This window comes from Aulonocara sp. 'chitande type north' Nkhata Bay, linkage group LG17, assembly GCF_057382095.1.
Source record: "Aulonocara sp. 'chitande type north' Nkhata Bay isolate Kocher_YH1m ecotype deep benthic linkage group LG17, A_spYH_male_GT1.1, whole genome shotgun sequence".
NCBI lineage: Eukaryota > Metazoa > Chordata > Actinopteri > Cichliformes > Cichlidae > Aulonocara > Aulonocara sp. 'chitande type north' Nkhata Bay.
This window is the reverse complement of record NC_141360.1, coordinates 32,252,375-32,279,090: the sequence shown is the minus strand read 5'-3', so window position 1 is coordinate 32,279,090 and position 26,716 is coordinate 32,252,375. Positions and strand designations below refer to the sequence as shown.

Here is a 26,716-nt window from a genome sequence, read left to right as displayed (position 1 = left end):
ATGGTGTTGCTGGTAGTGTAATGGTATGGAGGAAATCTCAATCCAATGTGCAATTAACAAATCAGCAGAAACTGTGTGATGCTGTCATGTCAATCTGAAGTCAAAAGCTCTCTGAGAAATGTTTACATACCTTGTCAAATTTATGGTAAATGGCCTGTGTCTGTATAGCGCTTTACACTACATTCAGTCATCCACCCACTGGTGATGGCAAGCTACATTGTAGCCACAGCCACCCTGGGGCGCACTGACAGAGGTGAGGCTGCCAGACACTGGCGCCACCGGGCCCTCTGACCACCACCAGTAGGCAACGGGTGAAATGTCTTGCCCAAGAACACAACGACTAAGACTGTCGGAGCCAGGGCTCAAACCGGCAACCTTCCGATTATAAGACAAACTGCCAACTCTTGAGCCATGATCGTCCCACGATCGAATCTATGTCACAAAGAAAAAAGGTTAATTTGTTGCTCGGATTTAAATCAACTCTGTTAAGAGTAAAATGGCATTGTGTTTTCTTGGAGTGTGAGTGCAAGTGGCGCAACTGAGAAAATTCTTGTTGGCACTGGACAGGAAACCTGGGAGAGGCTGAATCCCTGATCAGAAAGCCCAGGGAGAAGCCACTGAGGCTGGGCCAGATCCCCAGATTCCCTGTGCCCTGGAGTTCAAAACTACACTGGTCTCCTAATCCCCTCCCTGGAGAAATTAACACACAAACAAATACGCACACACAGCAGATGTGCACACATACAGAAATTCATGAGCATGGTCATGTAGAGAAAAACAAACACTCTGACACAAACACATTTTTGCTCTCTGCCTCACTCACCCTTATACACATGCTTCAAATGAATGTCAAAAGCAACTTCTCCACCCTCTGGGACGGAGAACTGAATGTCTTTGTGACACGGAAGAGCTCTATATGCACTCACACATATCAGAGTAACACCAATAAGAAATTGGCCCATAGAAAGTTATAGTAAGACACACAGACACGGTGTGGGTCAGAACAACTTTCACATGCTCATCAGGGGATGAAACAGCGGAAGTCTCGGCTGGTCTGGCCTGATTTAATGCTCGTCTCCGAATTGATTCATATGGCCTGTAAATCCCTGGGAAGCCTTCTTCTGTGTCAGGTCAGAACACACGCAGTCCTGTTGCCATCACTTGGGAGGACATTCAGTTGACTTACATTCATTTCTCAGGGCTGTACTTTGACCCAAACCATAATTTCTATATGCTTAGCAGAAGTTGTACCCTCGCCTTAAAATAAACCTAGTATACTCTCACAAAGTTGACAGCCTTCCAATTTCAACTCTTTCAACATTTTTTTATGCTTCAGAATCATCTTAAAATAGATTCAATTCATGTTTTATTTTTAATTTTTTGTGTTACTAATCTGCATAAAACAATTTTGGGGCGTTTTGTTAATTTACTGATAATAACAGTCTGATATAATCCTTTTATATATTACTCAAGGTATCTTTTGCAGTTATGAGAGCCTCAAGTCAACCCAGGAGTGATTCGACAAGCGTCACAGATCATGCCTTAGCTTCAGGACCAGACTCTAAATCAGGTCCAGTATCATTAGATTTTTGTGTGTTGTAGTGTTTTTGTGGCAATATGCTCCTCCCCACATGAATGATCCTACCACCACCATGCTTAACTTTAGCGGCGATATTAATGGGGATGCTCAGTGCTGGCTGTTCCCACATAATCTGTTTTGATTTTTGGCTAATATGTTCAATCTTTGTTTGATTAAGGCATAATCAAAAACCTCTGGGAGGCTAACAGCTGGCTGTCATGTGACTTTTTATTGAGGGATGGCCTCCAGTTGGCTACTTTGATGAAGGCCCAGTCGTTGAAGTGTAGCACTGATGGTTGCCCTTGGCTCTCATTGCTAGTACCCATTGGGATCCTGGTTACCTGTTGGCCCAGGATCATTCATTGCATTCATTAATAAGACCTTGAGATGGAGCTGGACACCTTCAGTTTATCGTTCGTTGACAGCATCCAGTTTTGTGGGCCTCCATGTAATTATTTCATGCCTTGGTTTCTACTTTGATGTACACTGTGTAGACAGCTATGTGCATTTTCTAATCATTTCCAGTAAACTCACTTAGTTACAAGTATTTCAAGTAGCACTGAGAGACGTAAGACATACAAAAGCTTAGGTGCAACCATCCATTCATCCATTTTTCTCCCTTGTCTTGATCTCACCTTGGCCTTCTACAATAGAACATCAGCATTGTGATGTTCATATTCTCTCAAAGATGAATTGTGCAGAGGTCGATTACCATTATCATCACAAAGTCCAAGGTTTTCTTCAACTCTCGTTCTCATCATCTGGACGTAATTTTTTGCCATAAACCCATATAAACATGCATACTGGTTGCTGTGGAAACAGCTATCTGTCATTCAATGTTTATAACGAAGACACTGGGACATGTCACTGTAGGCAAATGAGAGAGGAGTCCCTGCAGTTTATAGAAAATTTTATTATTATCTTATTTTTACTTGGGAAGACGTACTTTGCTAAATTTTATTTGAAAAGGATTGTTCAGAGGATTCAAATCTAAGCTGTTCTGTGTACGAGTGGCAAGCGACCAAAATAATGTGAGATTAATAAAATGAACGCAACCTAAATTTGGAATTAAATCTTTTTCGTTATTTAAAATATCTTTGATGTGGGAGCCAGCTGGTGAGTAAAAATCTGTTTGGCAGCACATTTATCAACTGTTGGCGAGTCATCTGTGTCCTGAATATTTTTTTTTTTCTCATTCAAGCGTTGATATTTCAAAGACACGTCTCGGTATGAAAGCTCAAGTATTTTAAGATTTATTTTGGTCTTATGTTTGATTTTAGATTTTGACTAAGTCCAGTTAGAGTTTTTTTAAGACTACAGCTTGCTTGAGTGACTTTTGCTTTTCTTAAAGAAGTCCCGTGTTTTCCAGAGTGAGTTTCACACCAATTTAACACAAGTCTTAACAGGTAAAAACATTTGAACAAATTCTGGTTAAATTGTTTGAATAGCTCTTGTCTTGCGGGAGGACTCAGGTGATTGTGCTCAGTCTCGTATTTGCTCATTGCTCTGGCATTGGTATACGCACTGTATATCCACACCACCGAGAGTAATTTCTAGGATTGAAAATGAACTGTTTTACACTTTCATGGGTCCCGGTACAAACACAGAGACATGGAGAGATCCTGTCAGGCTAATGCATGCACACACACATCCACAGACACAAGCACACACATAAACACACACAACAATATGCAGACTATTCATGCCAAAAGATGACAGAGTGCATTGAGAAAATGCCAAAATGCTGACTACTGAGGGAGAGAGAGCACACGGACTGAAAAATCTCCTATGTCAGACTGCAGAGCTGGCAGAAAAGAAAAGCATTGTTGAAGGGACACACACACACCTAGGCAGCCTGTGTGGTGCAAAAAATTGGAGCAAAGCGGCAGTGCATAACATAGACACACACTCATAGACATGCATGCACACATGCAATCTTTGAGGCATTGTGGTGAGATGGAAGCACAGAAGAGCTGCCAGAGAGGGAGAGAGAGGTAGGAGAAAGTGCACAAAAATGAACAAATAAAAAGAAATTGAGGTAAAGATAGATAGATAGAGATGGATGTAAAAAAGAGCGACTCAGATACACAGAAAATAGGCTTGCAACTCCTGGCATTGACCTCCTGGTGTCTCCACCCTTTTGTGCATCACCCTTTTTGTCTTTTTGCTCTTAATGGCCATGTATATTGTGCCATAACAGAAGGAGTAGAGCTGTGACTGTGCAATAATGAAAGAACATCTGTGGGAAGGAGGCATCCCTAAAACACAAATGCCAAATGGCTGCTGGACCAGAAAGCAGCAGCAATCCCTCAGATCCAAAGCAGAAAAAAGTAACATCACTAAGTCAGACAGCAAGGCGTGAACAGCTGGACAGCTGGACAGCATAAAGATCTGATCTGATTATATGATTACCTAGGAGCAGGCAGGTCCCCACAGGGGTACAACTCCTTCAAACACCTAGTTGATAACCTGCCTCTCAGGCATCATAACAGCACAGGAATAATGCTCAGAAGGGCATCAGAAGGAAAAGCAGAGGACAAATCCACCAGCACTATACGACAGAGCAGTCATCCAAGACTCTAGCCAGACTAATCTGAGCACCCCCTGGATTGACTGCAACAAAGCCTCAATGCCCTCGCGGATCCTAGAGTTCTTGACACTTTAACCCTCACTGATAACCTTCAAGAACTCAAGCAGCTGAGGAAAACAACACTGGAAGTTAACTCAAAGGCCATTGCACAACTCACCACCAAGTGTCGCACGTACAAAGGTGATGCTGCTGTTTTGCTGTGTCCCAAACTCCCCTCAGCCAGCTTAAAGAGTGAATATGGAAGCACACTCAAAAATGGAGTGACCATCAGCCACCTCCTACGCATGGATGACATCAACTCACTGTCAGTGCCAAAGCTGGATGAGTGTAGCAAATGTCATCAGGACACTTACAGGACACCTACATGTACCTGAGTATAGTACACACCACAACGGTCTACAACAGTTAAATAGTGTGGTAGTGGTAAGAAGAAGACCTCAGCCTTGAAAATCATTAGATAATCAGCTAGAATAGTAAGCTGGACACAGAAAGAAATACATCATAATGATGTCAAGACAGGAAAACTTCTCACAACACACAGAGGGTTTAACCCTAAGTCCAACACCTCAAGGCTCTATGAGCAATGCGATGAAGCAGAATAAGGAGTGTTAAAACCAAAACCTGGGATGAAATAAGGAACATCTAACCCTAACTACATCAGGAAGATGGCCCTTAGGATAACCTGGTCTGAAAGTGCTTCAGGCAGAAGACATATGGTGATAAAGATGAGGAAAAGCAAATACTTTGAAAGACCAGAGGTGGAAGGAAGTGGCTGATATCAAGAGGTAGTACCGGAGGCTTAAAAAGGACAAGGAGCACACAGAGACTCTGACCATGACAGGGAATGAACAGGTCCCAAGTACCATATCCATGAAGGCAGATGTCTATCACAGTTGACAGGACCCAAGGTTCAGGCTGCATGACGATGCCCCTGAGACACTCCGGTACACAGCAGGATGTAAGATGCAAGCTGGGGCCAGCGTAGACTGAAAAGCTCAACCAAGTGACCGGGATAATGTACAAAAACATCTGTGCCTCATGCGGATTATACGTCTCCAAGTCCCGCTGGAGCACGGCACTAAAAGCAGCTGAGAATAACGGGGCTAAGACCCTGTGGGACTTCAAGTTCAAGACAAGCAGCTGCTGGTTAACCAACCAGATATAGCGGTGGCTGATCAGAAGCAAAAGAGAGCAGTTGTGATAGATGTGGAAATCCCATCTGACAGTATAACATCAGAAAAAATGAGCACAAGAAGATTAAGAAGTACCTGGGGCTGAAGGAAGCCTAAAGTGATCACCACAATGGAAGAGTGGCTCCAGCAGCATTCCATCCACAACATCAGAGGTCTCTGTCCATTAGAGTGCAGTCCTAGGGACAGCTAAGATACTGTGCAGAACCCTGAAACAAGTTTGCCTCCAGAATTTTTTCATAGGGGTGGCCATATGGGGGCCACTAAAAATATTTAGGTGGCACACCAAAAACAGAACAGTGCAGGGGTTCAGTAGAGGGGAGGGGTTGACGACAGGAAATCTGGAGGGACATACAAAGTGACGTAATACGAAGGGCAAAAACTGTATATTGCAGGAACAAATAACAAGTTAATGTTTCAACTCATTGTAGGATGTCATCCTCTCTCTTGTGATCATGTTTTTTTTGTTGTTTTTTTTAAATTATTACCAACATAGGACAATCTTGCCAGGGGGCCCACTTGGGGACCAGCAAATTTTGGGGGTTGGCCAGTGCCCCACCCCCTAGTGGGGGTCCCTGCTCTGAAGCTCACTGGCCTCTTGTAGAGAACGTGAGCTTAAAGAAGACACACCAGCCCCCATGTGAGAGGGAGATTATTAGAGAGGGAGAGAGAAAGAGAGATGCAAGAAGGGAGCTGGGAGGGAAAGAGGGAAGAGAAGAGCAGAGAAGCTTTGAAGGCAGGTGTAAAACACACACACGCACGCACGCACGCACGCACACACACACACACACACACACACACACACACACACACACACACAACCATGTTTAAGTACTGTACAGTTGAAGCGAGGAAAGACCTGAAGGAACATAAAAGATTTAAGGTGTACAGTGTACAGCGTGCATATGTGTACACACCCACATGCATCTTAGGGCCATTGAGGTGTTGTTACTGTTTTCTTTCATATGCTGGTGTGCATGCATGCATGCGTGTGTGTGTGTGTGTGTGTGTGTGCGCACACGCATTCTTTATGTTTTGTTTGTGTGCTAAAAAGAAATATAATCTACCGAGTCATGGTAATATCCTTTCAGGAAGGTGTTGCCATTCAGGGATATGTGTTGACACACGCCCATGTAACCTTGGCAACCAGCAATCGCTGTGGGTGCAGAATCACATTGTGGAGGAGAGCAATTATCCAGTTAGAGTCCTCCCCTGAATCATCAAATACAGACACATAAAGTTACACACAAACACATGCACAAAAAGACAGACACACACACACGTATGGTCACATGACGAGTAGAGTCTTGTGTTATAGAACACTTTGAAAGCACACTCTCTCTTTCTCTCTCTCTCTCTCTCTCTCTCTCTCACACACACACACACACTGATTTTTTCAACCTCTATTTTAACATACTGACACTCTTTTCTTCCACTTCCTTTTTCCGTAGTCATTCCTCCCCCCCACATCTCACTTTTCGTCTTCCTTCTCTTATCCATCTATCCCTCTTCCGCTGCTCTCTCACTCAGTGTGAGTGCTAGCTTGGGCCCAGCGGGTTTTCTAAGAGGGGTATGACACACCACAGCAGCACGACGCACACACACACACGCACACAGAGCTGTGATGTGAGGCAGACAGAGGGAGACAGGAAAAAAGGAGAAAAAAAAAATGCAGTGTGCACACCACACACACACACACAGACACACACACAGACACACAGGCAGGTCATGCAGAGACAGACTCAGCTACTGCTGCTGAGGAGAAAGCCTGTGGCATATAGACCTGCCTCTCAGTTTTTATGTCATTTCTAGACTATTTATTTACGCATCTTTTACCTCATCGCTCTTTCTTTCATGCTACAGATGACGAGAGCGACAAACCAAAGACACTTTTGGTGATGCATATAAAGTTTTTTGAACAAGCCAGTCTGGCTACAGTCTTAAGGTCAATTTTTGGTATGAATACACAGAAACAAGTTCAAAATCCATGTACGGTTTGGTTTAACTAAACAGATTATGGCTTTCTTCTTTCACCCCTGTTGATTTCCGGGAGGTTTGTCCAGCAGACCAGAGCTGGCCACAGTTTAGCCACATTTAACTGAGAGCTGGTGTTAATCTCCCACCATGTTTAGATCTCAAGGTGTTTGCTGTATCATTATATGGCTTGGTATTCATGTCAGGTTTGCTATTTTGAAAATGCATGACACACTCTGTGCCCGGATACCAAGGACGTAGGTGTTGGCAGCCACAGGGGACAGTGCAGTTAACTGCTTTGTTTTTGCCCTTGATGAAGTTACAGAATATAAGCTAAAAGCAGAGTGGGACATACTAGGTGCTTTGCATTTATAAATACAGCCTTTATGTTTCTTTGATGTGTTTTAAAAAGCTCAAATCGATGTTTGAACCAAATACTACTATGTTATCTATACTTGGCTACTTGCAAATAGTAGTAATAATATTCACACTGTATATTTTAAAGCCTAGAAGCGGTCTTCAATATAAGCCATGGTGTCGCAGTCATGGTGTAGTAAGACAAAATTAAAGAAGTCCTTTTAATTTTTGCTTTTATTTTTCTTTTTTTTCTTTTCTTTTTTAATTATTATCTTTTTTTTTTTTTTTTTTTTTTTTACAGAGGAGTCTCCCCCTGCAGCCCATTAGAAGGACTACATATTAAAGCCTTTTTGACATTGGCTGCACCTCATACTGCTGATTTAGACTTTTACCCACACCGGTTATGATGTAACCTATCTGAGGGGCCGTAGCCATTATTCATGCCTGTGCATGGTGTTAATTACCTTGTGCACTGCTAACCACAATAGAAAAGAAATAAAATCCTGGGACTTTGTTGTTTTTCTCTCCTGCCTCCCCACTCTTCGTTGTGATCACGTGTTTTTCTTGGTTTTTTTGTTTAGCTAATTTTGTCAATCTCTCACATCTGTCAGTCCTATGCCTCTATAATTATTATTCCTTGTTTTGAGGTGATAATCGTTTTTCTTTCACTGTGAAAAAGTAGCCGTCAATGCATAGAAGGAATCAGGCCAATCACGATAGCTGTGATCTGCGCTGATGTGATGTGCGCATCAGGTTCCAGCATAGAGTTTCAGACGGTTTTGCAGTTACAGTGTACCAAAAGAGCATATTTAAAACAGAAACCTAAATCCCCTGTTAGTCCCACACTTTTTTTTTTTTACGCAGTTTATGACTCTGCACTGTTCCTAACCAGAACTTTGCAGATGAACATTTGTGGATCTGCTAATTTTTGTTTTTGTTTTTTTTTAGCTTTGCCTCTGGGAAAAGGCAGAATTAATAGATGACAAAGAACTTATTTGTAGCAACCAAGGGATAAAAACAATTAAAACTGTCCACTGTGCTTCTCATCAACACTTCTTTCATGTATTTTGTGTTTCTTCCTCTGCTGAGTGAATTTCCCAGTGGTTGTTCCCTTTACTCTTAAAGCCAGCAATCAGTATTTAACCTACACATAGTATCATTGCCCAAAGGTGACTTGCAGTTGAGTTGTTGCAGGCAAGCATGACTCTGTACTGGCTGGATCCCCATAATACTTCTGTGTTCACACTGGAGGCACGAGTGTTTTCCAGCCTGAGATAGATAGTTTGATGAATGTTTATACTTTATGAGGCACACACAGTTACAAGCAAAACTCACAGAGAGCACCTTGTTGTGGATTGGGTTTAAACTGTCGGGCTAGTATGAGCAATTCTTCGTGCTAAATTATAAACACTGTTATAACACATCTTGTATACGTGCTCATTCTAATTCATGTTGGTAATGTTTTAACGCTATAATTCATGGCAATAATTTGGAAGAATTGTGAAGAGAAGCAGAAAGAGAAAGTAGTGAAACAATGTGTGCATACAGTACAATTTCAGAGAGACAGAACAGACAGTAACACAAATTAGACTGCGTACTGGAAAACATTTGTTTGATGTTGTTAACGTAGAGTAGGGCATATTAGTCCCAGCTCAGCTGAGCTGAGACTAATATAAGTCATTTGAGAGTTTTACATGGAACAAAGACAGTGAATTTTATTTTCTATGTCTTTCAGTGCAGATGCATATAAAAGGATATGGGGAACATGGTCATGCAAAATTATTAAAGAGATCAACAGCCCTTTCAGTAACATTTGGGCTTTGCATTAAGACGAATCTGAACATCCATCATGAGGAAGGAGAACAAGAGAATAAGAGGGAGAAGTGGGAGAAAGGAGAGTTGCCGTCAGTTGTGCATGGCTGCTTTTTTTTTCCACGTAAAAGCGGCGTTTTCTGCAGCCCCTCTCCCTCTGTCTTATCTGCACCTGATCACTGTTGCCTCTCTCCTATCGCTTTGCCTCTATGTTTCTCATCAGCTCTTCCTCTCTCTTTGCTATCTCGTAGCCACTCTGCCACACTCCACGGGCTACAGCAAACGGCTCCCCTGTCGTTTTATCGCACATACACGCACGCATGCACACAAACGCGCACACAAAGAAGCTCGTGCGTGCATGTGTGTGTGCTTGAGAAGATGCGAACATTTAAAAACAATCGTGTTTACATGACGAAGGCTACAGAATCACATAGATATCCTGTAATGTGTATGCATATAGCAACTGACAACCTCTGCTGCTGAAAAAATTAAGCCATGCAAAAAAATAGAGTTTCTTATAAGACTGCCTACAAAAAAGTTTTAGTTTCATTAGATAATTTAGAAATCAATAATAATAACTGAGACGAGTGGTCTTGTTTATAACTAACCCTTTTCAATTTGATTAAGACTTAAAGTAAAAGGCTTAGCTGTAGTCAGCATCAGTCTGCTCTCTAATTTAATTGAATAATGGCAAATAATATGACTTGCTGTGAGGTATAGTCCATCTGAGAGGTTTGTGCTCCAAACTTCTGAGCACAAACTTCAAGTATTTTATTAGTGTTGCACTAATAAAAGATATCTGTATCTGTGCCGTGCAGTTTATGAAGACGGCTTGCTAACAAAATTTCCTAGCTTTTTCTTCTTCCAGCTTATCACTTTAGAGGTTGTTACAACTGTCTATCTGCCTTCATTTTACCCTATCCCTAACATCGTCCTGTCACATCTCAGTCACACCAACCCTTTGCATGTCCTCCTTCACTACATCTTGAATCTAAGTCTTCCTCTTTTTTCTGACCTGGCAGCTCCATCTTCGACATCCTTTGCCTAGTAAATCCACCATCTGGATATCTCCCAATCATCTCACCCCCTAACTTTGTCTTCAAACTACTCGATTTGAGCTGCCCCTCTGATGTACTAATTTCTTATCCTTTCAATCCTGGTCACTCCCAATAAACATTTTACAATGTTCAGCTCCACCTCCTGTCTCTTTGTCAGTGCTACCATCTCCAAATCATATCAAAGTAGGTCTCTCTACCATCGTATAAACCTTCCCTTTCACTCTTGCTGCTCTCCTTCTCTTACAAATCAAATCTCATCTCCACTCTCTTCTCCTCCTCCCTTGAGCATTGCCTCTTGCTACGGATGGTTGAACCCAGGTATTTAAACTTATCTACTTTTACTACCTTTGCTCCTTGAAGTTTCACTGTTACACCTCTGTCCCTCTCATTCACACAGATGTATTCTGTCTTGCTTCTACTGACTTTCACTCCAGAGCATGCCTTCACCTCTCCAGGCTCTCTTGCACCTGCTCCCTGCTCTCACTACAGATCACAGATCACCTGCAAACATCATAGTTCACAGTGACTGCTGCCTAACCTCATCTGTCAGCATGTTGTTGGCATGTTGTTGGAAAATACTGACAGCGCATGGACGGATAGCCCAACAGATGCCACCACTGTCTCACCATCCTCATACATGTCCTGCACCACATCACATCAATAGTGTTCTTTCTCGGCATGAAGCCATGCTGCTCACTGATCATAACCTCTCTTCTTAACCTAGCTTCAAAAACTCTTTCCCATATCTTCATGGTATGTCTCATCAGTTTCAACCCTCTGTAAGAAAAAGTTTGCAAACATTAGTTGATAATTTAGCACTACACCCACGATGGTCACTTTGCAGCAACAAAATTACACTGCTGCTTTGAGATGCATCCAGAAAATGTCACATCTTTTAATTTCAGTCTACACATACACATATAGACACAGCTGCCTTAGCAGTGGAGGATATGGAACACTAGCATTCCTGCTACTAAACTAAGGCAATAAAAGTTATAGTTTTGCCAGCCATATCTTATCATCATTACACAGTCCCTGCAATCATCCACTAGTCCCCTTAGTCTTAACCACTAAACCTGCCAGGGTCATGGGGGATGGAAGCTATAACACTTGGTGAGAGGCAGGGTATACTGTGATCAGGTCAACAGTCCAGCACAGGGCTAATACAGAGAGACAGAGAACCATGCACACTAATTTAGAATTACCAGTTAAGTTAACATGCATGAAACCACAGAAACTACAAACTACACACAGATTCCCCAACTGAGCAGTTAAGCAAATTCATAACCAATAACGCTCTGGAAAATACTGACAGCGCATGGACGGACAGCCCAACAGATGCCAGACAAATCATGTACAAAGCAAGAAATATCCACAAATCTATCACACTGTAATATATTCACATGCACGCCGCTCCAAGTGAGCGGCTGCAGCACAACGGCTTGCCTTTCTCTTTCGTGCTGTGTGCATGCAGAAAGAGTAGAAGTTTCAGACGAACACTCTGAAACTTTCTTGCAATTCCCTACGGCTTTTTGATTCATCCAAATTGTTAGCACTTTGTTGCAGTTAGTAGATTTTGAAGATGCCCTCATGAGGACTGACTCTCAGATTTAAGACTGTTCAGGAAGGTTCACTTATCCAAATCATGTTTGAATTTGTTCGTTGGCTATTTCATTTACAGAAATCTTTTTTTAAGATGTCATATGGGCTACACAATATATTTCTATACTGAAATATCCATTTTTCCCCTAATAATCATTCCCTATCCTTATCGACTTGTCTACATAGGTTTCAGATGCATTCTTGGTTTATGAAACATCCTAAATCTAACTAAATTAGACTAGTGCAGGTGATGGTTTCTTGACTTAGGCAACAAAGGTAAATTTTAAAATGTACCTTTATTGCTATAATTGGTCATTATTATGGTTTGATACACTGAATAAGCAACATTAGAAAACATCTATATATAGCAATCTATTACTGAAACTCACACACACTGATTGATATATTCTCAGTGCCATCAGCTGAGACTAAAATAAGTCTTTGATTATTCAACTATCAAAACATAACCAATGCCAGATGTGAGACAACAGCTTCAAAGTTTGCTTCTTTATGAGAGACACATGAGAGAAAGAAAGCCTTTGACATTTTATTTGCTTTACACTTTATAGAATATTTTATTACCATAGTAATCTATGCTCCAACTTTAATGTATGTATCTTGTACATTTGTATATCATGAGCCTATTAGTTGTAAAAAGTGGCTGTAGAACAGCAACCTTATATGTGTGTGTGTGTGTGTGTGTGTGTGTGTGTGTGTGTGTGTGTGTGTGTGTGTGTGTGTGTGTGTGTGTGTGTGTGTGTGCCTGTGTAGTGAAGGGAGTGACCCACACACACTGACACAACCTCTGATGTGGTCTTAAGGCTTTGGCAACTTTCTGCCAAATACCAAGCCAATAAAGCATGTTCAAATTAATTAAAAGGGATTTTACTCACGGGTTGTACATTGTTTTCAGCGTTATTTAAACTATTCTTTAAACTCAGTTTTGTTTTATTGGAGCCACAGTTATTCTTCCCAGTATTTGACTGATGACATGTTGATTGATCGTCTCTGGAAAAGTACGTTTATTTTCTGGTTTTGCAATAAAGTAAAGTGTTGGAGGAGAGTGGACGGAGAGGGGCTGTTTACAATAAAAGACAATGAACGCGGCTGGCAGCTGTAGAAGCGCTCTAGTTACAACACCAACAACAATAACAACAAATTCAGAATAAAAATACTAAACGTTCATGCCAAGTAAGCGGACTGAAAGGAGCTTCTCCACTTGGCTTCCCTGTGTTTCCCGTGTGGTCCGCTCAAAGGGTTAAAGCCCAAAGTGAACTGAATTGTAAGAAGTTGGTTTCCAAGGGAAACTGTTCGCACCGTTCCAGCTGAGGCGGGACAAACCAACTGTGTGACACGGAGGGGGTAGGGGTGGGTCGATAAAATAGCGAATTAATTTCAAGCTACATCTGCTATTAAATCATTGTAAGAACGTTTCGGTGTAACGACGTGCTATTAAAACGCCCGTAGTAACGGTGGTTGTCGTTAAATACATTTTAAAGAGACGAGGGTGATATTATTACTTCCCTCCACCCCTTCGGTACAGCTAGAGTGCTGGGGTCCCTGCCAAGTCGGTTTGAAAAGAGCAGACAAAGGCTTTGAGCCCAGGACGCCCCTCTCTCTCTCTCTCGCTCTGCCTATAAAGCCGCTCCAACTCTATCTTTTTTGCTTTTCTACCATGGGGTCGCTTCTTAATACGTGTCGGTAAGCGAGTTGGTTTTGTTTTTACTTTCTTAATCTGAAATGTATGACCGTCTGGATCCTCGCACGGCGGAGAGAGGAAGGCTTTTTGTAGGTATAATACAAGGAAGCGTCGTCTGAGAGAGGGAGCGAGAGGGGGAAGGATTGACGCTTTTCCTCCTCTCCTCCTCCTTCTTCCTTTCGCCCCCTCTCCTCCTCTTTTTGGCGGAGAGAGGGGTTGAGGCAGGAATAAACGCTCTTTTTTGTTGTTTTTTCCCCCTTTTTTCTTTTTTAATACATTTGAATCCTACTGCGCAACCAGACCGGATCACGTGGCACTGGAGGGAGTTTGATCGATTTTGCACAGTTCAGTGTGAGAAAAAGAGAGAAACACACAACTCCAATTTCTTCTTCTTTTTTTACTTCTGTGGATAGCTGGGACTGTTGATACTTTTGCATTTTGTGCGAGAGGAGAGTGTGATTGAGTTAAGTCTTCTGTTTTTCTTTTAAGCCTTGGAGGTGTGGAGTATTAATTTTTATATGCCTGGGTTTTGAAAAACAATGGAGACGCACATTTCGTGCCTCTTCCCAGAAATTTTGGCAATGATTTTCAGTTATCTGGACGTGAGGGACAAAGGCAGGGTAGCCCAAGTGTGCATCGCTTGGAGGGACGCATCCTACCACAAGTCAGTGTGGAGGGGGGTGGAAGCCAAGCTGCACCTCCGCAGGGCGAATCCCTCCTTATTCCCCAGCCTCCAGGCCAGGGGCATCCGGAGGGTCCAGATCCTGTCTCTGCGCCGCAGCCTGAGCTATGTCATCCAGGGAATGCCAAACATCGAGTCCCTCAATCTGTCCGGCTGCTACAACCTCACGGATAACGGGCTGGGCCATGCGTTCGTGCAGGAGATCCCATCACTTCGGGTTTTGAACCTAAGTCTGTGCAAGCAGATAACAGACTCTAGTCTAGGGAGGATTGCTCAGTATCTGAAGAACCTGGAGGTGCTGGAGCTTGGTGGCTGCAGCAACATTACCAACACTGGGCTTCTGTTGATAGCCTGGGGCCTCCACAGACTCAAGAGCCTCAATCTGAGGTCCTGCAGACATGTCTCAGATGTGGGGATTGGACATTTGGCGGGCATGACCCGTAGTGCAGCAGAGGGCTGCTTGAACTTGGAGTACCTGACCCTCCAAGACTGTCAGAAACTGACAGACCTGTCACTCAAACACATTTCCAAGGGGCTGACCAAGCTCCGGGTACTGAACCTGAGCTTCTGTGGGGGGATCTCAGACGCAGGGATGATCCACCTCTCACATATGACTTCCCTGTGGAGCCTCAACCTACGCTCCTGTGACAACATAAGCGACACGGGGACAATGCACCTTGCTATGGGCACCCTAAGACTCTCTGGGCTTGATGTTTCGTTCTGTGACAAGATAGGAGACCAGACTCTGGCGTACATCGCTCAGGGGTTGTACCAGCTCAAGTCCCTGTCTCTGTGCTCGTGTCACATCTCCGACGACGGGATAAACCGGATGGTGAGGCAGATGCACGAGCTGAGGACCCTTAACATTGGACAGTGTGTGCGCATCACGGACAAAGGGCTGGAGCTCATAGCGGACCACCTCACCCAGCTGGTGGGCATCGACCTGTATGGATGTACCAAGATCACCAAGAGGGGACTGGAGAGGATCACACAGCTCCCCTGCCTTAAAGTGTTGAACCTGGGACTCTGGCAGATGACAGAGAGTGAGAAAGTGAGGTGATTGGAAATGCTTGGTTTTTTGTTTTTGTTTTGGGAGTGTGTGTTATTTTTCTTTTTTGGATGGAGACAGAGTGGGGAAAGGGAGGGATGTGTGGGCAGAGGAGTTTCTTTTCTTATTTAAAAAGAGAGAAATCCTTCCTTTTTTTTCCCCTTCTGTGTAAAGTGTGCTTCTCCCATGTGACCAGGATGTATGCTCAAAATGTTTTATTTTTCTTTCTGTTGGCCTTGCAGGACTGAAATCAGTGTTTGACTCCAATATTCAGCCTGGCAGAAAGCAATTCAAAACTTCTGTCATGAGCTCACGAAAATCCGTGTTAAACGCAATGTTTTGGTCTCAAATCGAGTTTTAAGACCTCACAAAAACTGGACTTGGGACTAGAATAACTTCAGCTTGTTTGCCAGATTTTGTTTCCAATCAGGTGTCGTTTTCCCTAATGGAAGAATCGGCTTCTCTTCCTGACACTTGCTTCCAGAAAATTCTGGATGCGAAAACTTGCATCCATCCTTAAAAGTCAAAAACAGAGGTTTTAAAACTTTAATGTGGGACTTTTATTTTTGCAGTGAGTCTGAGGCATTTACGACTAATCTCCGCTACAGCCATCACGCCTAAAAAAAAAAACCAACAAAAAAAACCCAACACAGACACACAAAAAACATTTGGCTACCTCGTATGTGGTTATTTTCAAAGGGTGTATACTGTTAAGAAGGAAAGAGAGACTGGGAGAAAATGTGCCTAAAGGGACTTGTGTCTGCCCCCTCCCCCATCCCTCCATCGCCTCTCTCTACCCTCCCTCCCTCTTCCCTGAGCAGAGCTAGAGAAAGGAGACCAGGACACAATCTAACTACCTTTGTTAATTTACCCCCATAAACAAGAGCAATTTCCCAGAGAGAGCCACGAGAGGGGGAAAGGGGAAGGCGGGCTGTCAGATCCAGTCAGAGAGTGAGAGGACGTCGCTTTATGCAAAATACATTAAAAACCTGCTTGAGTGCAAGAGCTTTTTATATTGTTAAAATTTTCCTATTTTTTTTTTTTTTTTTAAGGGATAAAGTCCAACTTTACACCCTTTTAGAGATGCATTGCATTCAAGCTTTGATCAATATAAAGGAGATGCGATTGCAAGCCTATACCTGTAGTGATTCTATAACGATAGATGCATGTTAAAGGTATGATCAGACCGTCATTAAAAACCCAGTGTATGTCCTTACAGGATTATTAGGCTGTAGGTATTTTTGTTGTGAAAGGGATGCTGGTGGAGATAAATGTCAAGTGAATGTTGCTCAGAGCGTCGTACTTCAAATTGAAGTGATTTCTATATCTTAGCCTTTATTCGTGGAAACAAATCAGGGTTCGTGGCTTTTCTTTTCCCACGTTTATACCGACACATTCATATTCACGTTGCTCTCACCGGTATATAGAGAGAGGAGGAGGAGTTTTTTTTATTTTTTTTATACCCTCTTCTTTTTCCTACCATCTCTCACCCTTCTCCCCCTGAATAAAAATACCCCAAATCCATTTTGAGACATGCTTAGAATAAGGAGTAATCGATTATTTTTCTTTCTCTCCCTTCCCATCTCTGGTTACAAGCAGACTGCGTCTCTCTCACTCACTCACTCACTCACTCACCCTCTCTCCACCTCGCTATTCCCCATCTCACTCTCTCTCTCTCTCACACACACACGCATTTAGGCTGTACACACATGCACACGCGCGCACGCACACCGCCGCCAGTGTGTGCGCGTTTTAATGTAATGCAATGACCTGCTAGAAAATTAATCTACGGATGTGCGTCCTGCTGAAAAAGCTGTGTGTGAGTGAGTGTGCGTGCGTGTGTTTGACAATAAAAAGATGTACTGTATATTATGTGTTTGTAAAGAGAGAAAAAATGCAGAATCCCAAAATTAAATTGTTTTATATTCTTACGGTTAAAACAATTAAAGATATTTATATAATGAACGAACGAGAGCGGTGTGGATTACTTTTGTGTAGGTGTAGCGCTCCATTGTTTTCTGTTTTGTTTTTTTTGGAGGGGGAATATAAAAAAATACCCACAAGGTATTTTAATCTTGTTTCCCATAAAGACAATCACAACTGCTCTGCTCTTGTCCTACAAAGATATATTCCATATTCAGGCGCATTTAAGACAATAAGGTCTCTTATTTTCATACATTACTCCCAATAATCGCCCACGCATCTCTGAGCATTGTCCCTCATCAGTTCTGTCTTGCTTCTCAAAAGGGCTGAAAAAATTTCTCTTGTGTTGTTTTATTATTTATGAGCAGATTCAAAATGGATGCTTGCCGTCTTGATTTGGCTGCCAGGGCCTGTGTAATTAATTATCACCAAGGCGTTTATTGCAGGAAACTGTTCTACCCTGCTGATTTTTTCTAATCATAAACGTCTGTTTTGTTTTCTTTTTTGTCCTCTACAACGCTACCAAAAGGTGTTTAGCTTAACTGAGTTCCAGATGCAACTCTCAGGGTTTTTTTTTTTTTTTTTTGGGGGGGGGTGTATTTGGTGGATTTCCTGGTTTAAATGAAGGGTTTGGGGCATTTAGTCTGGATCCTTTTCGCAGTGTTTTACTTCACATGTGGCAGAGCTGCGTCTGTGCAGCTGCATGTGCGGCGTAATGAGATCTAAAAGTTGGTTAGAGCAGATCTCCCTCTTCTCTGCTTTCCATCAGGACGTGTCCTGTGTGTGAAGTGACACCACACACACACGCACACATAGGGGGTTGCCAGGCCAGTCAGTAGCCATTGTCTCCCTTTAGAAGTTAGAAAGGCAGGTTTGGGTGCTTTTTTTTTTCTTCTCTTCCTCTCTTTCTCCTCCTCTTGTTCAGTCACGCATACCAGATCCTAGACCAGGCAAGAGACCCCTCTCCCCCTTACTTTGCCCCCCCCCACTTACCACCATGCACACACGCACACACACACACAGACTGCTTTTTAGCATTCCACACCATCATTCAAAGCATTTAAGCATTCCCTCTCCCCTGACTCTCTGTCCATGGGGATTTGGGGATAAAGGCCAGCAGAGGGATTGTTGACCACAGGGACAGAGAAAGACAGAAAGAAAGACACACACACACACTCACAGAATGCCAGTGTTTGCTGTTTCTTAAGTTTGCTTTAGCTGGCCTTTGGTCTTGTGCAATAACGCTGCAACCAGTGCACACTGAGATGTGGAAAAAAGAAAGAAAAAAGAGAGACACAGTCTGTGACATTTTGAGCAGCTTTGTCCCAGAAGCATCTCAAAACTGTTTGTCAGCCACAGAATGCTATGAGCTACTGTTGCTGATGTAATTTGACCCTGCATTAGTGTTGCTTTAAATCTACCAGAAAATGTGTGTTTATGTGCTAAATGCCTGAGTTAGATTAGGAGTTCCTACATGCTGCAGCAAGGCGACATGAAGCCATAGGAGTAAAGTAAAAGAGGTGTGACACTGAGATAAAATGTAGCTTGGATGCTGTTTAATGAATAGAAGTGGGAGACGTACAACGCAACTAATTGTTTCTTTATCATTTGACATTTGTGCATGCAGACCTTTACCGAGCAGATACGGAAGAGAAGGTCATATCGTGGGTTTCTACAGAAAGGTCGGCAGGCTGAAGTGTAGACTGACGAAGATGCAATCAGCTACATTCAAATGATAATGCAATACTTTAGTAATCCCTACAGGGAAAATCCCTTTTTGTCCACTACACTCCATAGGGAGGTCAAAGGTCAGACTCTGCTCCTGAGCCCCCCGCTGCTGGGTGCTACTGGGGGACACACGAACACAGTGAAGAGCTCTCATGTTTTAACATTATATCTGCTTGCTCCTCACTGTTTTGCTGTAAGTCCCTGGAGGTTGTCCGGAAGAACTAAGAGGCATCGGCCCTTCCTACTTTAAAATATTGAAGGTTTTCTTCTCAATTAAAAACAAAATCTCATCAATAATTTAGGAGAATACAAACATGAATGTTATTGTACAGAATGACTCAATTTGCATTTTGAACAAATAGAGAGAGAGCTGAGTGAGTTTAATGCTGGGTGTTCAGCATTATGTGCTTAGAAGGCATGATATATCACTCTGTGCATAGACTGCAAGTACAAAAAACAGGTTATACAGTAAAGTAACTTGCATGAAGATATCGTGATTTGTGTAAAAACTAAACACGTGAGCTCATTTGCACTGAATGTTCTGAGTGCACACTCTCCTTTAGGACAGTTGCACTTCTCTTTGGTAATAACTGTACAAATGCACAGCAGGAAAAGCCGTCCCTCTTCCTGCAGTTTTGGTTCGTTTTTTGCACATGACACGTGCATCATTTATAATCCATCTTAAAAAGCAGTGAACAGTTTGGCTCCTGCCTGATCCTATACTATAGGACATATAGGGTCACAAGAATGTTAGCTTTTGGGAGAAGAAGCTTGTCTGCTTCAGTTAAAGTCAATTAAAACTGCATGCTAGCTTACAAATTAAAATAGTTGTAATTTCCACATCCAATCCAAGGTCCTATCTTCTATGGTTGCTTAATGATATAATCTCTCTTTAGCCAGCAAAACCAAATGTCCAGACATGATTGATCCACATGGCTAACAAAGAGGAATTTACAGCTTCAGAATAACATTGAGAGCCACTGCTATGCTTTTAAGCTCTACTTATCCTTGTTGATGAATATCACAAAAGGCTGATCACCTGACTACCACCACTCTCCTCAGGTTTTCACTTTGTCGTGGATCCTAAAGGTTCAGCATTGCGCTCGGGCAAAGCAGCGTGTGCACTGTAGGAAGCTCGGATGAAAAGGACTTCATGTAAAGAACATGTTGTAGCTTCCTCTCAGTGAGATTGTCTCTTCCCCCTCACAGATCCTGCCTGCCTGCCTGCATGACTGACAGCTCCCAAACAAAGTTACTTCAAAAACTTACAGGCACTTAAATCAGACAAAACCAACATTTCTGCTGCATATAGGTCACTGAGAAAAACTTTTCATACTATTCATAGTGCTGTTTTTGCTTTTGAAATCTGTTTTGTGTGTGTGTGTGTGTGTTTGGCCTGCAAGTTGTAAAAGTTGAACTGTGACTTGTCACGTTGCGCTCTGAACCACATTTCCTGTCAGGTGGAGAGGAACGGTGTTATGTATGTGTGCGAGAGTGTTTTACTGCTATCATTAAAGGAATAGTTCGCCATTAAAAGGCGAACTGGGGTTTTTCACAACAAAGCAGCAGGGATATTAGCAGCGGAGTGCTACTGCCCTCCCCCACATGCCTTTGGCTGCAACAGCTTCTGTCTCTCCCGTCTGCTGTGTTGTCTGTCTGTCTTTCTGGCCTGTTTTTAGATCTCTGCCTGTCTGCTGGTCAGCTTTCATCCTCGCCTTTTTTTCTTATTCTTCTTGTCAACTTATTTTGAAGCCTTATTTCCTTCCTGTCTTCTCACCTCTCTACTTCCCATTCTTATCTTACCTTTGTCATTCTCTTTTCACCACCAACTTTATTTCTCTTTTTCCTTTAGTGCTCCTTTCTTATCTTTCTCATTCTTCAGCCCCCCCCCTTACAATTCTCATTTCTTTCCCCATCATCCCTGCCTCCTTCCTCCTCTTTGTGGCACCTGGTGTTGAGGTGTTGCTGAGGTACAGTGGACTGCTCTACCGTCTGCTGTAGAGCTGTCCCCGGGGCCCTCGGGGGCTCAGTGTGTCTATGTGCTTCAGGAAACGTTTTTTTTAAACCAGCAGCTCCAGTCAAGAACATGTACTGCTGCTTCTGATTTAGGCATCCATGCACATACTGTACACACTTTTCAGAACCAGTGTTGGTCAAAAATAGCATTAAAAGAGCAGAGGGGGGATGGTGTGGTTTTACTGTAACTTACTGGTTTTAAAGCTGGCATAGTCAGGGAAGAGGCAGAGAAGCGGAAGAAAAAGCACCTCTGTCCGACAGTCTGCTGTAGTCAGCACCCAACCTGTAGATAGGAACAGCAGCAAGGCAGTAAAGCAGAGAGAGGAAGATAGAAAAGTAGAGAAGTGGTAAAAATTGAGGAGGGGAACGGGGAAAGAAACAGATGAGAAAAAGTTGAGGTTGGTGAGAAAGAGAATGAGAGGGAGAGAGGAATCTGTGAGTCACTGTTTAACTGTGGGCTGCAAGAAGTCGGCTAGCCATGTTAAAATACCGTCTGTGCGCACACAAACACACACGCTCCAACAATATCTGGCTCAACACACACGTGTGCACACACATATTAAAATGACCTATGTAAAAGAATAAAATAAAAAAACAGTTGTGCTTTTTTTGCCCAGTAGACCAGCTAATTATTTTCAGTTGCACACGAGGCACACACACACACCTCTGCTGCACATTCCTATCAAAGGAATGAGCTGCTTTTCTACAAAGGTAAGACGTTAGGGATAAGTCAAAAGAGTTTTTTCCCACTTCTGAAAATCTAACTTTTACAGGAAAAGAAGGAACACTGACATTATCCAACCTGTAACTGATGAATTAGTGAAAAACCTTCCTAACAAATGAATTTGATTATTTTTGCCTGCTAGACAGAGGCGAGTCTGTGGTTCTAACTGCTCTAAAGACACACATCTAACATTTTCATGTCTTCATCTTAGTTTTTACTTTTTTTTTTTAATTTGGTTTTCGACTGCAGCAAATGTCTGCTTTTATTACGAGCCAATCAGCTGATTAAGGTATAATTTCCTAGAGGTGCTAAAGGTAAAATAGTGGGATCACCAGACAGGATCCCATTATTCCTTTGAGGAAAACAAACAAACTGGAGAAACTCACTGATAAAAATCTTAGTATTTATTATTAGGCAAAACTTATTAAGTTTTATTAAGAAGAATACTTTTCAGGGACAAGAGGTAGAATCTAAATCTGAACATTTCACCTCAAATTATCACAATATGCACGGAGGTCAGGAGAAAGGTACAACAGTGAGTGCAGCGATGTCGTCAGAATTGACAGAATTATGGATGCAGAAAAAACATCAAATTTTGATGTTCCAATACCATCTGGATTGATAACAGCTTCATCTTTCAGAAAGCAATGATCCCAAATGTGTGAAAAAAAGAAAATAATTAGTAATCAATTGTCCTCCCGTAGCTGGACCTCAACATTACTGAAGCAGTGTGGGATCATCTTGAGACACAACAAAACAGAGGGCAGCCAACATCCAAAGAAGAGCTTTGAATGTCCTTTGAGAAACCTGAAGAATTATTCCTGAAGACTATTTAACGAAAGGTCAAAGTTTGTCTAAGAGGGTTTAGGGTGTGTTGGAGAATAAAGGTGGTCAAACAATCGCAAACATTGACCTTCAAGCTCATTAGGGTTGTACAAACTCTGTTTTCGCCTTCTATATTGTACTTTTTCTTGCAAAATATAAAGAAATGAAATGTAACTCAAAACTTCTGCACAGTACTGTAACACACTGCTACTTTGTAGTGAATCCTCTTGGGACAATAAGTGCTTCCACTGTTTTATGCCACTGCACACTTGTTGCATTTGAGATATTTCACTGTGCACAAATTGGGTGACTAAACAAAAGAGCTACATTGCCATATTCTGGTAGTGTGGCGTAAAGAATCAGTTCAAGTTATGCAAGCACTCAGTGACACCCAAGATGGCGTGTTATTGGCTCCCCAGCTGTCAAAACCCGGACATATTCAACATATGATTAAAATAAAAGAGGACTTTTTGCATATTTGATAATCATTTCACAGTGACTAAAGCAATAAATCACTCTTCAATCTTAGATCCTCTGGGTGTTCAACTTTTTATTAATCTCCCACATGCTGTTATCAGGTCATATACCGCTGTGGGCTCTTTGAATTTTCAGTCCGTCATCACCATTATGGCTATATAGTATAGAGTTTTTATAAAGATATTTAAGCAAGAGCTATGTTAAGAAAATGATCAGCGTCGTTACATTTGCCAGACAAGCCATTCTGTGCTGTTTTCCGACAGATTGGATAAGGAAAACAACACACTAAATCTTTCATTTTAAACATAAGATGTTGCTTTATTCAAAATCAAAACATGGACGTCGTCGCTGAATGTTTTATGAAAGCCTTGGCAATTACAATCGGAAGACTGAGAATTATGCAGCATGTGATGCTGACTTCTGCTCCCTATTTCTGCTCCACACGGAGAACGGCAGGAAGGAGGCGAAGGACGGAGAGAGGAAGAGAAAGAGGGAGAGAGCGAGAGAGAGCCTTTCTTTGTCTTGATGTGAAACCACGTGAAGCTCTGACAGAAATGTGACAGATACCTGCAAAGTCAAAAACCAACAGGCTCGCACTCATTCTAATTTGTCAGGTGAGACAGTGTGTTGGGAGCGTGGGTGGTGTGGTGTGCTTGTGTGTGCTTGTCTTCCCGCATACGTATGATTGAAGGCCCGCGTGCATAATGCATGTGCGTAGACACTCGCTTTGTGTGTGTGTTCCTCTCTGCCAGCTCTCCGTACCTTCCTGTCAGTTGAACTTGTCATTCAAGCATCAATAAAGTGAAAACTTTTTCTTTCTCTTTATTTTGTTAAAAAAATTTGTCATGCTTTTCTCAAACGCGGGAAGCGGGCAGAAAGGGAGACAGAGAACTGCAGCAGCAGTCGATGGGGTTGAACACGTGTTTGACAGGGAGCACTGCGCAATGGAGCAGATTTCCCTCCATTAAAATGACTTTTCAGAGATGTTTTTTGGGGGGTGGGAGTCTTTAGAGGGCAACAGAGGGCAGGAGGAAGATGCTGAAAGTGATGCCATCACAGATACCTGCGTTACTGCAGACAGTGAAACATGTATTTAACAATGTAGAAACGGCATGGCAGAAAATGGTGAGCTTTAACCTTAAAATGCATATATTAGACACTTTAAATGTCCCTAAAAGTTATGCGTTATGTTTTAAAAGCCAGTTCTAACTGCAGAGGTGCAATAGCTATGAAAAAGAAAGAGAGAAAAAAAAAGATTCAGGCAAGTTTCTTGGAGTATGGGCAGTTTTTCACCAGAGAGCGCAAACATGTTGAGATCCAAAAATCTATATTGATGCAATAGCTACGAAAATTCAAGGCTGAAAAATAAAAACACAACAAATCTCCTCAGACTTTAACATCAGAGGTGTGGAGACCAGCTTTCTTTGGCATTAGTGGTCTTGATAAAAACCTACAACTCCAGTCAGAGGTGACTGGTATTAGAATAGTAATCACGAGCTTTCCTTCTATAAAGGAAGTTTAAAAAAATACAAAATACATGCAGTAGCCCTTTAATGCAGCACACTGTGATATGGGCTGGACTCAGGTGTATGCATGGACTGTTAATGCTCTTGTGAAAGTGAAGTCAGCAATGTTGGGATTGACTAGCTCTCACTGAGAAGGGAATTAAGCGTATTTGTTTTAAGAGGTGCTGGCTCACCTACACTGAAGGTTTCTAAAGGGCAAGGTTAGGACGCTCTAAAACCCTTTACACAAACTGGTTCCACTATATGATTAGGCACACACACATACACACACACAAGTCACATCTTCGGAAGATCAATACATCAAACCTTGTTCGCTGAGAGATAGAAAAACAGCTGCATCAAATATACAGAATCCACTAAATAAAGAATGCAAGCTATGTGCAAAAGTCCTGTCAAAAAGAAGCCCGTCTAGCAGCGGTCTCAGAGGATGAGCAGCAGTCTCTAAACCGCTTTTCTGAAGAGGACACAAGACAAATGCTTGGGGTGGGCTCAGACCAGCATTTCACAGCAACTGACTGGGGGAAAGAAACAGTGCGACTGACTGATAAATCCATGTTTATTTCGGGAATAAAGCCAGTAACAGATGGGTTAGGAGAGATAATAATACAGCAGTTTATTGAACCCAGACTGAATGCTAAAATCTGGGTATGTTTTGCTACTCTGGAGCTGAACACCCACAGTGACCGGACTGTGCTCCCACTCCCCACCTTCACAGCAATCGTGTTTGCATCTTTGGGAGCATGATGCACACTAAGAAAAGCAATTCCAAACTCTTCAAGCTTTGCAAGAACTCTGTGACACTGTTGTTCCTCCAAAGCCATCACAGCCTTATAACACATTTATAGGTGCACGTGAAGACTAAGGTAAGCCAAGCCTTCAGGAAGCTCTTACCATGGGTTATCTGGTTGTGCACAGAGGGGAAAGCTCAAGTGAATGCTGTTGTTAAACAAAAAGGCGGGGATAGTGAATAGTAAGATACAGAAAAAGACCAGGATGATCAAAAGCAAAAGGGACCCTGAAGTGATCCAATCACAAGGGAATTCTTAAAAATTAGCCTGCGAAGGTGTAAACTGGTTCAGAGTACTGGTCTATCCCTGTTCATTTCAATTAACCCTGGAAGTGGACATTTAAACCATAAGAAAATCTCCATCAAACTGTTATTTAATATTCAGTATATAAAGGCATTATTGAGACAGAGGAGTGCTCTTATCTCCCTGTAAATGAATTATAGTTTCCCAATTTGCATGCTGAGCAAATTTAACTCAAAGTGCCTCAGACTCACCAGAGTGAGTCCACCAGAGCTGTAATGTCCCTGCTGATAAGCAGCCTGTCAACTGAGGATTTGGTAAACGCTTGATTCACACTTTATAAGAAATATGGGGGTTTTGATTGGTTTCTATGTGTAGGCGTGCGTGTGTGGATCTGTAAGAAGTCCTATGGGAGGAAAAGAGATTCACACTGGAAATCTTTCCGACTGTTTGCACTTGTCCAGCCTTATTGCTAGACCTTTGGGTTTTTTGTGTGGGGAAAAAAAAAAGAAAAGCTGTAAGGCTTTAAATATTACAAAATGCTATTTAAATAATTTATGTCCTTGGAATGTTTTATTTTGAAAAACAGCTGAACGAACGTCACTCTTTTCCAAGTTTTTCAAGACATCCATTTTTTAATAGTTCTGACAATACGTTTGAGTAATGTCTATTTAAATGGAATATATTTCTATTTGCATAATAATAATATTTATATTAGTTTTTCTTTGGTGGTTAGCACCATCGCCTCACAGGGTTTGACTCCATGAACTAGCTGGGGCGTTTCTGTTCGGAGTTTGCGTGCATGCACCCACAGTCCAAAGACATGCATGCAATATTAGGTTAATTGGTGATTCTAAATTGGCCGTAGGTGTGAATGT

General features: G+C 42.2%; 2 protein-coding genes across 6 annotated transcripts in view; one reads left to right on the top strand and one right to left on the bottom strand.

Annotated features, from left to right (window-relative positions):
• The window catches only part of wnt5b (wingless-type MMTV integration site family, member 5b), a 94,314-nt gene that overhangs the window by 25,812 nt on the left and 41,786 nt on the right, over nucleotides 1-26,716 (bottom strand). For 4 of the 5 annotated variants that reach the window (XM_086270100.1, XM_086270102.1, XM_086270101.1 and 1 more), the window contains one exon: nucleotides 21,452-21,541. The exons of the other annotated variant lie outside the window; for it this stretch is intronic. In XM_086270100.1, the coding sequence (XP_086126226.1) occupies nucleotides 21,452-21,469 (18 nt within the window). In that variant the 5' untranslated portion in view covers nucleotides 21,470-21,541. The remainder of the gene's footprint in view (nucleotides 1-21,451; nucleotides 21,542-26,716) is intronic. 5 annotated transcript variants of the gene reach the window in all.
• Nucleotides 13,723-17,563, top strand: fbxl14b (F-box and leucine-rich repeat protein 14b). The gene has a single exon (XM_086270099.1). The coding sequence runs from the start codon at nucleotides 14,401-14,403 to the stop codon at nucleotides 15,601-15,603; it is 1,203 nt and encodes a 400-aa protein (XP_086126225.1). The 5' UTR covers nucleotides 13,723-14,400; the 3' UTR covers nucleotides 15,604-17,563.

Excerpts from the sequence above, each read along its gene's own strand:
- fbxl14b (XM_086270099.1), top strand. The coding sequence starts at position 14,401 with ATGGAGACGCACATTTCGTGCCTCTTCCCAGAAATTTTGGCAATGATT.